The 16,065-nt window shown below is 43.9% G+C and overlaps 1 protein-coding gene across 1 annotated transcript; it reads left to right on the top strand.

Annotated features, from left to right (window-relative positions):
• Positions 1–6,902: 6,902 nt before the first annotated feature.
• Positions 6,903–15,855, top strand: c21h18orf32 (chromosome 21 C18orf32 homolog). The gene is made up of 3 exons (XM_080207000.1): positions 6,903–6,970; positions 9,719–9,894; positions 13,781–15,855. Exons 2-3 carry the CDS (start codon positions 9,721–9,723, stop codon positions 13,883–13,885), a joined length of 279 nt encoding a protein of 92 aa, XP_080063126.1. The 5' UTR covers positions 6,903–6,970; positions 9,719–9,720; the 3' UTR covers positions 13,886–15,855.
• The last annotated feature ends 210 nt before the right edge of the window (positions 15,856–16,065 follow it).

Raw genomic sequence — 16,065 nt, 5'->3', positions numbered from 1 at the left:
TAGCAGTTTTAACATAGAAAATAGAAGCAGGAGGAGGCCATTTGGCCCTTCGAGCCTGCTCTGCCATTCATTATGATCATGGCTGATTATCCACATCAACAGCCTAATTCTGCCTTCCCCCATATCCTTTGATCCTCTTCACCCCAAGTACTATAGCTAACTCCTTGAAAGCATACAATGTTTTGTCCTCAATTGCTTTCTACAGTAGTGAATTCCACAGATTCACCACTCTCTGGATGAAGAAATTTCTCATCTCAGTCCTAAAAGGTTTACCCCATTTTCTAAGACCATGATCCCTGGTTCTGGACTTCCCCATCATCAGGAACATCCTTTGTGCATTTACCCTGTATATTCCTGTTAGAATTTTACAGATTTCTGTGAGATCCCCCCCTCACTCTTCTAAACTCCAGTCAATACATTCCTAACTGGCTAATTCCCTCCTCACATTAGTCCTAACATCTCAGGAATTAGAAAATGCTGGACAATTTCAGCAGGTCTGAAGAAGGGTCATCCAGACTCGAAATGTTGGTTTTATTCTCTCTCCACTATTGCCGTCAAACCCGCTGAGATTTTCTAGCATTTTCTGTTTTTGTTTCAGATTCCAACATCCCATCCACAGTATGTTGCTTTTATCCCAGCAATCAGTATGGTAAACCCTCTCTGCAATCCTGCTATAGCAAGAACATCCTTCCTCAGATAGAAAGCAAAACTGCATTCAATATTCCAGATGAGATTGAGGCTATGGTGAGATGGAGTATTAAGCCTGTGGGAAGCGATTAATCTGTGGGTTAGGACAGTGTTGAGAGATGGTGAGAATGGTTTCCCCTCACTGTGGCCTAGAAATTTCACTTTGGGACTTCTTGGTTCTTGAAATTCATGCGTGAAACCTCAAAGACATTCTCAACCTAACCCACCTCAGTTCATTCCTTCTACCCTGCCATCCCTATCCCAGCAGCATACTAACATCACTCTTCCCTTCTACTCATTTATTGCCCCTGAAACACACCTCTACTTCAACTCATACCTTCCCAATTCACTTCTGCCTCATTCACTTCCCCTCCTCCTCAATTCCCCTCAACTCGCCCCCTCCCTCTCTTCTCACCCCAACCCACTCACCTCTCTCTTATCTCACTCAGTTCCCCGCAGTCACTCCTCCTCCACACATTCTCCCAACTCATTCACTTCCTCTTCCCCAATCACTCACTCCTCCTCAATTCACTTCCTCTCAACTCACTTAATACCCCTCAATGTGGGGAATTGTGGCACAGTGGTTAGCAGTGCTGACTCACAGTGCAGGAACCCTGGTTCAAATCTCGGCTGGAGTCTCTGTCTGTGTAGAGTTTTCACCTTCTCCCTATGCCTATGCGGGTTTCCTCTAGGTGCTCCAGTTTCCTCCCACAATCCAAAGATGTGCGGGTTAACTGGATTGGCCTTGCTAAATTGCCTCCTTAAGTGTCAGGGGGACTAGCAGGTCTGGCAACGTCTGTAAGGAGAAAAAAGAGCTAACGTTTTGAGTCCAGATGACTCTTTGTCAAAACTAAAAGGCATAGAAAGTGTGAGATATTTATACAGCAGGGTGAGGGAATGAAAGATGAGTCATAGCCATAGAAACCAGGGGAAAAGACTGCTAATAGCTGCCCATGGAGAGAATAATGGGTGTCAGTAGCCAAACGGCAGAGAAGCTATAAACTGTGACAGATGGAGATGTTGGGAGAGGGGGTAGAAGTAGAGCGTAGAAAAGGGGAAGTGGGGGGAGAAAAGATAAGGGTAGGGGTATAAAGTATGAGGAAAGAGTGGGGGGAAGGGAAGAAAAATGAAGAAAGACCATAAAAAAATAAAAGGTAGAGAAAGTAAAATATTAAATAAAACATAATGAAAATAAAGGGGGCCCAGGTAGGGTAGAGCAAATCATCTGAAGTTGTTGAATTCAATGTTGAGACTGGAAGGCTGTAAAGTGCCAGAAGTTGAGATGTTGTTCCTCCAGTTTGAGTTGAGCTTCACTGGAACATTGCAGCAACGATCTCCTCAGAAGACAAACCTGGGACACAGGTGACAGGTTACCCTTCGGACCGGAGAAGCTATGACATCTTCGGAGCCTTCAACATGTCATTGATGAAGACGAACATCTCGCCAAAGCCATCCCCACACCCCCACTTCCTGCCTTCAAACAACTGCACAACCTCGATTAGACCATTGTCCACAGCAAACTACCCAGCCTTCAGGAGAACAGTGACCGCGACACCAAACAACCCTGCCACAGCAACCTCTGCAAGGCATGCTAGATCATTGACACAGATACCATCATCTCACGTGAGAACACTATCCACCAGGTACATACTCTTGTGACTCATCCAACATTGTCTACCTGATACATTGCAGGAAAGGATATCCCGAGGCATGGTACATTGGGGAGAACATGCACACGCTACGACAACAGATGAATGAACACAACTCAACAATCACCAGGCAGGAATGTTCTCTTCCTGTCAGGGAACATTTCAGCAGTCACATGCATTCATCCTCTGATCTTCGGGTAAGCATTCTCCAAGGCGCCCTTCACGACAACGCAGAATCGCTGAGCAGAAACTGAAAGCCAAGTTCTGCACACATGAGGACGGCCTCAACCAGAAGCTTGGATTCATGTTACACTATCTGTAACCCCCACGACTTGCTTGGGTTTACAAAATCACACTAATTGTCCTGGCTGGGGACAATACACACCTCTTTAACTTCTGCTTAATCCTCTCTCCACTCACATTGTCTGCACCTTTAAGACTTGATTACCTGTAAAGAATTGCATTCCAACCATGATCTTGTAAATTGCGTTTGTGTCTATATATGCCGTTTGTGAACACAACTCCTCCTGAAGGAGTTACACTCCAAAAGCTTGTGCTATCAAAGAAACCTGTTGAACTTTAACCTGGTGTTGTGAGATTTCTTACTGACACTGCCACAAGCCAAGGACAGGCATCTGGGCATGGGAGCAGGATCGTGTGTTAAAATGGCAAGCAACCGGAAGTTCAGGGTCTTGACTGCACATACCGAAAGTGCTCAGCAAAGTGATCACCCAGTCTACGCTTGGTCTCTCCATTATAGAGGAGACCACATTGAGAGCAGCAAATGCAATACACTAAATTGAAAGAAGTGCAAGTGAAACGCTGCTTAACCTGGAAAGAGTATTTTCAACCTTGGATGGTAAGCATGGACTATTCGGATTGGGGGTTGGTGACTAGTGGAGTGCCCCAGGGGTCGGTGCTGGGGCCTCAGCTATTTACCATTTATATAGATGATCTGGAGGAGGGAACCGAGTGTAGGGTGTCGAAATTTGCTGATGACACCAAGATTGGTGGAACGGCAAATTGTGCGGAGGGTGTGGAGAGTCTGCAGAAGGATCTAGATAGGCTGGGCGAATGGGCCAGGAACTGGCAAATGGAATTTAATGTTGGCAAATGTGAAGTTGTCCACTTTGGTAGGAATAATGGTAGGAAGGACTATTACTTACATGGCGAAAAACTGCAGCATGCGTCGGTGCAGAGGGACCTCGGGGTCCTTGTGCATGAGTCGCAAAAACCCAGCCTGCAGGTGCAGCAGGTGGTCAGGAAGGCAAATGGGATGCTGGCCTTCATAGCGAGGGGGATTGAATAAAAAGTAGGGAGGTCTTGCTGCAGCTGTATAGGGCACTGGTGAAGCCGCAGCTGGAGTACTGTGTGCAGTTTTGGTCACCGCACTTACACAAGGATATTTTGGCCTTGGAGGGAGTGCAGAGGAGGTTTACTAGGCTGATACCGGAGTTGAGGGGGTTGAACTATGAGGAGAGGCTGAATAAACTAGGCTTGTACTCGTTAGAGTTTAGAAGAATGAGGGGAGATCTCATTGAGACGTATAAGATGATGAATGGGATGGATAGGATAGAGGTGGAGAGGCTCTTCCCGCTCAGAAAGGACAGTGGGACTAGAGGGCACAGCCTCAAGATAAAGGGGGGACGGTTTAGAACGGAGTTGAGGAGGAAATTCTTCACTCAAAGGGTGGTAAATCTCTGGAATTCTCTGCCCGTTGAAGTGGTGGAGGCTGCCTCGCTAAATATATTTAAGACGCGGGTTGATAGGTTTTTGATAGGCAAGGGGATTAAGGGTTATGGGGAGAGGGCAGGAATGTGGAACTGAGACACGACAGATCAGCCATGATCTTATTGAATGGCGGGGCAGGCTCAAAGGGCTAGATGGCCTACTCCTGCTCCTATTCCTTATGTTCTTATGAAGAGGTAAGGGGACAGGTGTTATACCTTCCGCAATTGCACAGGAAGGTGCCATGAGTGACATGACAGGTGTTGGATATAGCGGAGGAGTGGGCCAGGTTTTACAGGAGGGAATGTTCTCTGCGGAATGCTGACAGAGGGAGTGAAGGGAAGGTGTGTTTGGTGGTAGTATCGCACTGGAGTTGGCGAGCATGGAGTGATGAGGATAGGGCCTAGGTGGGATTGTGGTCTGTGCAGACTCGATGGGCCAATGGCCCCCTTCTGCACAGTAAAAAGTCTGACAACACCACGTTTTAGTCCAACCGATTTATTTAAGAACATAAGAACATAAGAAATAGGAGCAGGAGTAGGCCATCTAGCCCTTCGAGCCTGCCCCGCCATTCAATAAGATCATGGCTGATCTGTTGTGGCTCAGTTCCACTTTCCCGCCCTCTCCCCATAACCCTTAATCCCCTCTCTTATCAAGAACCCATCAACCCGCTTCTTAAAAATATTTAGCGAGTCAGCCTCCACCACTTCAACGGGCAGAGAATTCCAGAGATTCACCACCCTTTGAGTGAAGAAGTTCCTCCTCAACTCCGTTCTAAACCGCCCCCCCTTTATCTTGAGGCTGTGCCCCCTAGTCCTACTGTCTTTTTTGAGCGGGAAGAGTCTCTCCACCTCTATCCTATCCATCCCATTCATCATCTTATACGTCTCAATGAGATCTCCCCTCATTCTTCTAAACTCTAACGAGTACAAGCCTAGTTTATTCAGCCTCTCCTCATAGCTCAATCCCCTCAACTCCGGTATCAGCCTAGTAAACTTCCTCTGCACTCCCTCCAGGGCCAAAATATCCTTGCGCAGGTGCGGCGCCCAAAACTGCACACAGTACTCCAGCTGCGGCCTCACCAATGCCCTATACAGCTGCAGCAAGACCTCCCTACTTTTATATTCAATCCCCCTTGCTATGAAGGCCAGCATCCCATTTGCCTTCCTGACCACCTGCTGCACCTGCAAGCTGGGTTTTTGCGACTCATGCACAAGGACCCCGAGGTCCCTCTGCACCGTCGCCTGCTGCAGTTTTTGATAGTAAACTCACAAGCTTTCGAGGGGACTCCCTCTTCATCAGGTGAATGGAGAGTTCTGGCCTTGGACAGAGCATATAAAAGCACAGACAGTTTAGAGATTACTGATTAGAATGCGAATCTTTACACCTAACCTGCTGTTCAAGTCCTAAAATGGCTGACATTGTGTGTGGAAGGAGCACTGATCACAGGTTAAAGAGATGGACATAAGAACATAAGAAATAGGAGCAGGAGTAGGCCATCTAGCCCTTCGAGCCTGCCCCGCCATTCAATAAGATCATGGCTGATCTGTTGTGGTTCAGTTCCACATTCCCGCCCTCTCCCCATAACCCTTAATCCCCTCGCTTATCAAAAACCCATCAACCCGCGTCTTAAAAATATTTAGCGAGGTAGCCTCCACCACTTCAACAGGCAGAGAATTCCAGAGATTCACCACCCTTTGAGTGAAGAAGTTCCTCCTCAACTCCGTTCTAAACCGCCCCCCCCCCCCTTTATCTTGAGGCTGTGCCCCCTAGTCCTATTGTCTTTTTTGAGCGGGAAGAGTCTTTCCACCTCTATCCTATCCATCCCATTCATCATCTTATACGTCTCAATGAGATCTCCTCTCATTCTTCTAAACTCTAACGAGTACAAGCCCAGTTTATTCAGCCTCTCCTCATAGCTCAACCCCCTCAACTCCGGCATCAGCCTAGTAAACCTCCTCTGCACTCCCTCCAAGGCCAAAATATCCTTGCGTAAGTACAGCGCCCAAAACTGCACACAGTATTCCAGCTGCAGCCTCACCAATGCCCTATACAGCCGCAGCAAGACCTCCCTACTTTTATATTCAATCCCCCTCGCTATGAAGGCCAGCATCCCATTTGCCTTCCTGACCACCTGCTGCACCTGCAAGCTGGGTTTTTGCGACTCATGCACAAGGACCCCAAGGTCCCTCTGCACCGTCGCCTGCTGCAGTTTTTCGCCACGTAAGTGATAATCCTTCCTACCGTTATTCCTACCAAAGTGGACCACCTCACACTTGCCAACATTAAATTCCATTTGCCAGTTCCTGGCCCATTTGCCCAGCCTATCTAGATCCTTCTGTAGACTCTCCACACCCTCCGCACAATTTGCCTTTCCTCCAATTGTCTCCAGACAGCACAGTGAGTGAGGTTTTGCAAACCCACGCAAGTCACGCGGGTTACAAACAGCGCAACATGAACCCAAGATCCCTAACAGGTCATCCACATCACCCCTTCTGCACTGCAGGAATTCTCTGATTTTATGAACTCATTCACTACCCTCAAATCCTGTCCCTCCCAATTCCCCTCACCCCTCAGCCTCATCACCCCCTCCCCTGCCGCGCTGCCTCTGGATTGGACATTATGTTAAAACAGCCTCTGTGACGTCGCAGGCCTATGACGTCACTAGACCGCAGCTAGCCAATCGAGACGCGTCGCCTCGGGAAACAGCCAACCAGCATGACGCTTGAAACCGAGGCTGCGGGAGAACCAATGAGCGATAGCTACGACGCGGATTGGGTCACAAGCAGCCAGTCAGGGAGCAGAGGCTGCCCTCGTGACCCTGGGGGCGGGCGGGGGGAGAGGAGGAGGACGTTCACTGCCTGCGGGAGGATTGTTGTTTGTGCGCGGCGTTCGAGCTGTCGTCGGTGAGTGGCTCTTTCCCCAGAGATGGGCTGTTGGAGATCGCTCCGGCCCGGTGTAGGCGTGCGAGAGGTCGGCCACTGTCTGTAATTTAGTCCGTGGTGTTGTCACTGACAGGCCCAGGGGAGGAGCTCGGGGCTTCGAGGGCCGCATTGATGGACACCGAGTCTCAGCACCAAGGGACTGTGTTTTTAATAGCGGGTTTAACGTGATGAACCGTCCCGAGCTGCAAACCGGGACTTCAATCCATCAAAACCCGGCAGCGGCCCTCGTCAGATAGTATTAGGACAGTTGACTAGAAACTGGGTCGGGGCGGGTATGTCTCCGAGTGTTTCTTAAGGAACAGAGTGGAGCAATGTGAGGGAGGGGAGACAAGCTCAGAAAACACAGAGGAGACAAGGGTGAGGAATTAAAATGGGGGAAACTGAAGAGGGCAGATGAGTGCAGATAGTTGGCAGAGCTGTGGGGCTATGGTGGGATTTGAAGACAAGGCTGAGGATTTCCAAATCAGGATGTTGCTTAATTGTAACAAGCGCTCGGAAAGCTAGAGACTTTTGGTACCAAATAAACCTGTTGGATTTTAACCTGTTGTTGTGAGACTTATTAACTGTAGTGACTCCAGGGGTGGCAAAGACTAGGATGTTTGGAGTCAGGGAAAAACAGCTGAATGAATAGAAAATTAACTTAAACTAGATATCGAAGTGTGGATGTGAGTGTTGAGTTGAAAGTTATGGACCAGTGCAGGGATCACTTTTTAAAAATAGAATCCTACAATGCAAAAGGAGGCTGTGCAGCCCATCAAGTCTGCACTGACTCTGACAGAGCATTTTACCCAGACCCTATTCCTGGATCCTCAGTGCTTTGATAACATTTTACTTTACAAATCTAAAATTGAAAATTTGTTTACCTACACCTAGATCTGTTTGCTCATCTACCCCATTCAGCATCTTACAGAATAGGTGACATTTTATTTATTCTACCTCAAACTTATTTATTAATGTTCAAGTGCTATTTAACTACCAATACTGCAATTTTATGTGCATTCTTCCTCAGTGTTGGCTATAACAAGCATGCAAGCTCCACACAGACACCCAATGCTGTGGGGCAGCAGGGATAATTTAGAGATAATTAATAACTTACACTAATGATTTGGACCTGGAAATAAATAACCCAGTTTCAAAACTTGCAGATGAAAGCAAACTGGAGGAAGGAGCTTTAGCTAACACTGAGGGAGGATGCATCATAAACTTAGTACTAGAACTGAGATTACAACTAGTGGGAATGATTGAACAGCTTTGGGCTTTTTTCAGAAAAGGGAAGACTTGGAGGAGAGCTGACAGATGTTTTTAAAATTGTGAATGAGTTGGATAGGTTAAATGTGGAATGTTTGTATTTGTGGAAGGATTCAAAACTAGGGTTAGATAAACAAAAGATGGTTATTAGGGTGGGGAGGAGAAATTTCTTAGTAATTAGAATCTGGAACTTGATACCACTAGTAACATTTGAGACAAGTGGCTTATCTACTTTCAAACAAAACTGAATGTATGTGTAAGATAAAAAAGAAATAAAGGTTGTTGAAATGGGAGGAAGTTTGTGAAGTTAACACCATTACAGGCTGTTTGAGCCAAGTTGCCCCTGTAATCAATAGGTTGTATTTTTAAACATCCTTGATGTACAGTGATTGCAGCTATCAGCATATATAGGTGGTTTACACAACAGAAAGAGGCCCTTTGGCCCAACATGTTTGCACTGACTATCAAGCATCTATTAATCATGGAATCCCTACAGAGCAGTCCTAATCCTATTTCCCAGTACTTAGTTTATTGCTTTCAATGCTTTGGTATTTCAAGTGTTCGTCTAAATGTTTCAATATTGAGGGTTCCTGCCTTTCAGGCAGTGGGCTTCTGGATGAAAAAGTTTTCCTCCAATCCCCCTGATCTCCTGCACCTTAAATCTATGCCCCTGGTTATTGATCTCTCTACTAAGTGGAAAAAAGTTCTGTCCTATCTATCCCATCTATGTTCTCCATTATAGATAAAATCCTACAGTGTGGAAGGAGGCCATTTGGCCCATTGCATTTGCACTGACAACAATTCTCCCCCTGCCCCCAATCCCTGCAATGTATAGGCCCATTGCAACACATTGCCTTGAAGCAGACTGACCCCCTGTAAAATGTCAGTTCCAAATCCAAATGTAGTTGGTGTTTCAGTTAAAAGCGTGGGATTCAATTGTATAGCTCCATCAGTAGCAGAGTTGTTCTAATAGTTGGGGGGATATTGAGCTAAACAGACTAGAAAATCTTAGTCTTGCTGGTCTGCTGTCAGCTGGTTCTATTGTTGTCTAGGCTATGATTGCCACATCTGCTTTTTTTTAAAAATCGAGTGATGTTTTTCCACATATGAAGACAAGATTGATTTCAGCTGTGATGCTTCACTTAGTCAAATAGCCTAGAATTACATGAAAGTGTAATGTGGACAAAGTATGAGGGGCTTTGGATGCTTGTTGACCTGTAACCCATTGAACGTTATTAGTGAAGAAAAAACATTTTTTAAAAGCAGTTGTTCAATGTGTGAACTTTTGAGTCGAGTGACTCCTCCGAACTTGATTAGTTGCGGGCAAGCTACATAATTACATGTCTGCTGTCTTGGGAACAATGAGTACATTGAGAGAATTACAATTTGAGTTGCAGAATGTTTTGTTCCAATTGTAATATCATAAACTGATTCTTTCTCACTCCCTTTTCTGATCCACAGCAATGGTCTGCATTCCTTGCATCGTCATTCCAGTTCTATTATGGGTTTACAAGAAGTTCTTGGAGCCAATCTTGTATCCTTTCATCGCTCCCTTTATTTCCCGCCTATGGCCTAAGCGAGCGGTGAAAGAGGAAATCTCTACACCGAAAGCAGGAGTATGTAATGGAACAATGAAGGTAATGCAACTGCACTTAACTTATTGCAGGCACTAGATTTCTTTTACTTTTTGGAATTTAGCATGGTTGGATTAAGTGTGGAGATTTTTAATTGGGCTGATGTTAGGGGTGATTCAGCCAGTCGCGCTGCAGCTTCTGTTGCCATGAGAGATGTATTCGTAGCCTTGATTCCCCACACATTTCGATTGTGCCACCAAACAATGGTTCTGAGATGAAATTGGACAACTTTCACTGTACTCCCTTCCAAACCTGGTAAGTGTCAAAGGCTTGGGAAGAAGATTCCCAGCCCATCCATTCATTAGAAAATAGGGAAAAGAGAAGGAAATGATTAGCACCACATGTATACACACTGAGCAGGAGTAGTTCCAATTGATTGAAGTGGTAGCCTAGCTGCATTTAATTTGAAGGTTTTTAAAGGTTTGTATTGATTCCTGCAATAGTGGGACTATCGCAGTTAGGAGGAAAGATTGAGGCGACTGGGCCTGGGTCAACAGCAGACGATAGAAGGATGTTTTCCGTTTGGCTGTGGGGTCAGGAATTAGTGGAAACAGTCTTAGAATGAGGAGTAGGCCATTTCGGACCAAGATGACAAGGAATTTCTTCAGTGCGTGGTGAATCGTAGGAATTCTCTACACCAAAGTGGTGTGGCAGCTCAGTCATCAAGACAGATGGTAGATTCTAATTCATAAAGAAATATAGGGATAGTGAGAGAATAGCAGTCCATTTGCCACAATCTAGTTGAATGGCAGAGCAGGCTGAAATGGCCAAATGGGTCTACTGTTCCTATGTTCCCATCAAGAGAAACCAGGAACAAGTTAAAATCGTAGGGCAAAATTCCTCCAATTTCAGGGTATTATTTCAAACTGCTTCAAATAAAAAGTATTTTTTTCTTTTTCTCTTTCAATTAGCTTTTCCTTCCTTTCTGATTGTCAATGGTGTTGACTCCCTGCCGGGGATGCACTTCTTCATCATAGATGTTGAGTTGCAGTGTTGTCGAGGGCACTGTTGCCAGCCTGATATCTGCTTCCAGTGTGTGTTATTAATTTCCTCTCCAAGCCAGGTGTGCAGAAGGCAGTTGTGCTTAACTCAGTACATTCTGATGTTGGGAGCGCTCAAATGAGTTGAGAGTTAGAGATGTAGATGTTTTTTATTTTTAAAGAATACAATAGAAATATCTGCTTTGGATCAGAAATCAGTAACAATTGACCAGCTTTTGCATGTCTACTTTCTAGTAATTGTCCACTATATTGTTTTCCTGTTTCATGTCACCACGTGCTAACTCTATGAAGTATTTTTTCAATACTCATTTGTCTGTTATGGTTGTTACAGGAGAGAAAAAACAAACGTAAGAAAGTGAAGGCATGTGAGAGCAAATCTCAGAAACTGCTTACAGTAGAGTTTTAGCACAGATAATATCTACAGTGCTGCAATAATCACAGTGAAATCATTAACCAGCTGGCACTAATAAAGGAACCAAATACTCCTCTGCTGTAGTGTCTGTAGTGGTTCTTTATAGTTCAGGAGAGGAAAGATGCACACGTTCAAGCAAAGTTAAACTCTTCTAGATTCGAGCAAAGTGAAGCCATTCACTGATCATTGCAACATGGATAGATTTCATCATTTCCTTGAAATTCCAAATGGGGCCCTCCATCATGCGGCTTTTCCAAATAACTGCAATATTGATCTAAGGTTCTTAAAACCAAAGCAAAGTCACCCAGTGCTTGACTGACAATGTGGGAAACATTTGAGAGGGTTGAAATGCTTGAACTGGGAGCAAGATCTTGAGTGTCAACTCTTTCCAGCCCTAGCTTTTTGTTTTAAATATTATAGTTGTCTTTTGTCTCCTAACCTGGCAACAGACATATGACCTTTTCCACTCTATCCCTGGCAATGTAGATCAATTTCTGAATGTCGGAATACTTGAAGTTGTTTGCATGTTTTCTATCTGAGGTGCTAGCTTGCTCTCCTGGTATCCTGGCTAAAATAACTTAAAGTTGGAATCATGGGCCAGAGCCATATTTCACCAGTCTGCCAGTTTATTCATGCAGTTGATTAAAATGTATTTTTGGCCTTTTTATATGTTTGCTTAAATAAACTATCTTAATGGGAAATTTCAGGCCCCATCACTACCAAATCTCCATGACTCCACTATTACAAGTGCAGCTACGGGCAGTAAGTTTGAGTTATGCTGCACAGATTCTGAGTATACAGTTTAACTGCTTTCCAAATGCTTTCATCAACAGTCAGATGATGTAGTCCATTGGTGGATGCGTTTTAAACATAGCTGATGCATTGGTGGTATCACTGGCTTGAGAAAATGGTGAGGAGTCAACTCCTTGAACAATTGCCGTCCATTTGGTGTATTCAGACTCAGTGCTATTAGGGATAGAGTTCCAGGATGTTAACCCAGCAACAGTGAAACAATGATAATGTAACTCCAAGTCAGGATGGTGTGTGGCATGAGGGGCAGCTTCCATGTGTCTGCTGCCCTTGTCCATCAAGATGGTAGTGGTCATGTGTTTAGAAGGTGCTGTCAGAGGACCTTTGGTGAGTTCCTACAGTGCATCTTGTGGATGGTGCACACTGTTGCCATTGCTTGTCAGTGGTAGAGGGAATGAACATTTATGGAAGGGGTACCAGTCAGGCAGGATGGTGTCAAGCCTCTTGTGTGTGGTTGGTTCTTCATCCAAGCAAGTGAACAGTATTCCATCACACTGCTGCCTTTGTGCCTTAACGATGTACATGATGCACCCTCAGATTATGACTTGCTGAATTGTATGTTTCCTTTGTTGGAAAGCTTTACTCACTTGAAGTCACAGTGAACATAATTATCTTTGGATCTATCCGTAGTTTGTATTTTCAATGCAAGGAGAATGTTCTGACTTGTGTTACCTTTCTCTTTGTGGATTTTCTCAATAGTTCCTACTAGCTGGGGTTTTTTCAATGAATAGTTTTGACTGCATATGTATTTGACTTTTTTGGGTTTTATTACTAATTTTATAATTTTGTCTTTGCCTGTGAGTCTCCATTTTCCACCAACTTGCCTCTAATGATTCTGCTATAAGGGTGATGGTTGATATGCCCTCTTGTTCCTTGAAGTGGGCAATACATTTTTAAAAAAAATTATTTTGAGAGATATAGGTGTCACTAGCTGGGCCAGCATTTATTTCCCCTGAACTGAAGACATTTAAGAGTCAACCATATTGCTGTGGATCTGGAGTCACAGATCAAGTAAAGTGGCAGATTTCCTTTCCAGATTTTTTTAACAGCAATTGACAATGGTTTCATGGTCACCGATAGACTTTTAATTCAAGATTTCTTTAGTACATCTGCCTTGGTGGGGTTCCCCCATATCAAGTTATCTGATTCAGTATTTAATTTAGACTTGTTTTTCTAGTCAGAAACTGGTCAATGTGTTTGCTTCTGACTCCTGAACACCTGATCTGAGCTCAACTATGATGTCTCCTCTTCCATGTCAAGTCAGATATTTCACTGAGCAAACTCTCATGATGGACGGTCACCAGGGGCCAAGCAGGGGGAGATGGTAGTCCGATGGCCCAGCTCAATGGCACTACATATCCATAACACCAAATTCCAATGTTTGCATCACTCAAAACAGCAAGGTGAATGGCAATTTAAAACTTTGTGGCATTTGTAACTGGTTTCTGGTGTGGTAGTCCAGACAAAATTAATTCATCTCAGTGGTTTTGGGTTACAAGTCAGTGCCTGCAGAGTCATGACCCCTCACATTGGTGACAGCCACTAAGTCAAGTTGATAGGTGTTTTCTGAATAGAAAATTAGAAGAGAAAACTAACATGTATGTGCCTTTATTTCTCTTTTGCTCTCCTGCAAAGTTTGTAACTGATGGTGTGTCTTTTCCATTAGTCTGAATCCACAGCCATGAATGGAGAATTGAATTGCATTGACAAAGCTACAGGCAGCATCACTACAGGAGAACCACCAAAAGTTTCAGACAAAAAGACCGATTAAGACTTCCATCAAGAAATAACCTTGCATAATGTGTGCTGATAGTAAATTTTAAAGAATGAAAGTAAATTTATTAACCATTTGAAATTTATAATGGCCAATGATTTGTTACTCTGTTGTATTGCACTTTACCATGTTGTTTAATGGCTTTCTTTAATGTTGTAATATAGTTCCTATTTGTGATAGATGATTATCTTATGTGCATTTCATGATCTTTAAATTCTTCAGTAGAGGTGTTATTGCTGTGATATCTGTAGTCCTTAGCTGAGAACAGAGAGTACACTGTTAGTGGTATATTGTAGTTGATTAAACAGAAATGTCCTGGTTAAATCTGAAGGGGGGGAAGCACCCTCTGGTGGCCACAGTTTAGTATCACACCAAAAGTGAACCAATCAATCCCCGAGTAATTGCTAATTTAAGAAAATGTAGCTGACTCTGATGCCCCTTGCATTTTAACATGTATGAAGTGTAATCTAACAGAGGGAGAGGAACAATCAAAATACCTACCTAGTCCTTTATATCCCATTTGTCTGCTGTAATTCATTCACGAACAACAATGCTAGCTTTCAGTGATGTTGAACCACTCTGAAGCCTCATGCTAGTAAATGCACAGATAGTGGATAATGTAGAGATTGAGGTAGCAGAGTGATCTATTTTATCAGGGTAAGAGAATTGGCTAGAATTGTAGTGGCAGAATGATTATGCTTACAGCTCTGAGGGGATGAGTTACAGAAGTTGGGCGCTTCTAAAAGAGGAAAAGTGCAGGTTGATCTTTTTAAGAGCAACATTAGGAGGGCCTATGTCATAATCCTAGTCTGAACTGTGCTGGTCTTGGGTAAAACAGAAATTAAACTGGTACAAATAACCTCAAACTCTTGAGCTGGGTGACTACTGACCAAATGTGGTAAGTTATTAATAGCGATATCCTTTGGCGGTAATTAGTTTTGACACTATCTTTGGGTGGCACGGTGATTAGTACTACTGCCTCAGTCTTTGTGGAGTTTGCACATTCCCTACCACCCCCACCCCATGTCTATGTGAGTTCCCTCTGTCAGGCCACAGTCCAAAGAGGTGCAAATTAGGTGGATTGGCACAGCTGTATGGGTTGGGTGGATTTGCTATGATAAGTGTGAAATGTTCTTTGAGTCTGTGCAGACTCGTTGGGCCAAATAGCCTCCTTCTGCACTCTGTGGATTCTATGGAATTATCCATGTAGCATAGGAAGATAATCGGGGGCTAATGGATGCTGTGACCCAGATACCAATCACGAGGCAATACCTTCAGAAACAGCAAAGTGAAATTATAAGGGAAAGAATGATCAGATGCTGGAATGCCTGCCAGTCAGAATTTTCGGACTAACATTCATTGTTGAATTGACCTGTTTGTGAGTGAATTGCAGACTCTTCTTCCTAACTAAAACTAGAGGTAAGGATGTTCAAGCAAGCTTTACCTTTTTGTGTTGTTGAAAAGCTATACCAATGCCCTGCCTTTGCCACTAGATCATCTTCAATCATTATGCTTGCAGTAGCTGCTCTGAGAATGAGCTAAAGATGTCCCTTTTGCTGTTGAGCTTAATACTGCAGATGGACTAGGTTGCTGCCATTTTGAGACCCATGAGTGGCAATTCTAAGCATTTTCAGGGACCATTGAAGTGTGATTTCAGTAGAATGTGCAGGTAGTACTTCCCCATATTTTGTCATTGACATTGGGGGTTAAACTTTTTGGGGTGATGGTCCAAAAGTCAGGTGCATTTACTCTGTCAAACATCTTTGTACTTTCCTCATGTATCAGTTGTGGAAGGCTATTGGAAAAATCCTGGAATTAATGCTTACCCAGGGATGATGCAGGAGACTGAAAGGAATGAAATAAAATTAATATTACATTATTTGTATTTTAAAATCATTTATCAGAGGGCACAATGGCTAGAAAGTGATGCAAGAAGTACTTTGAAAATAAAATCACAATGATAACCATGCAGTACTTTTTTCTTTTAAAAATGATTTAACATAACATTACCTGTAAAACCAAAGATCCTGGATGTTTTATATTAATAGCCACATCAACTTTTCCTCCCATGTGCCATGAACATTCCATGGGAGGAAGGTCATTGGAGTAGCTGAAGATGGCTGGGTGTGGGATACTACCCTCAGGAACATCTGCAGTAATGTGCTTGAACTGAGATG

Source organism: Carcharhinus amblyrhynchos, chromosome 1 (assembly GCF_965287045.1).
Source record: "Carcharhinus amblyrhynchos chromosome 1, sCarAmb.v2.hapA, whole genome shotgun sequence".
Classification (NCBI taxonomy): domain Eukaryota; kingdom Metazoa; phylum Chordata; class Chondrichthyes; order Carcharhiniformes; family Carcharhinidae; genus Carcharhinus; species Carcharhinus amblyrhynchos.
This window is presented reverse-complemented; position numbering and strand designations above follow the sequence as displayed.

What these genes read in the sequence shown, in the direction of transcription:
- c21h18orf32 (XM_080207000.1), top strand. Translation starts at nt 9,721, where the DNA reads ATGGTCTGCATTCCTTGCATCGTCATTCCAGTTCTATTATGGGTTTAC. An exon ending in TATGTAATGGAACAATGAAG is followed by an intron (nt 9,895 to 13,780) that starts GTAATGCAACTG and finishes CTTTTCCATTAG; the next exon opens with TCTGAATCCACAGCCATGAA.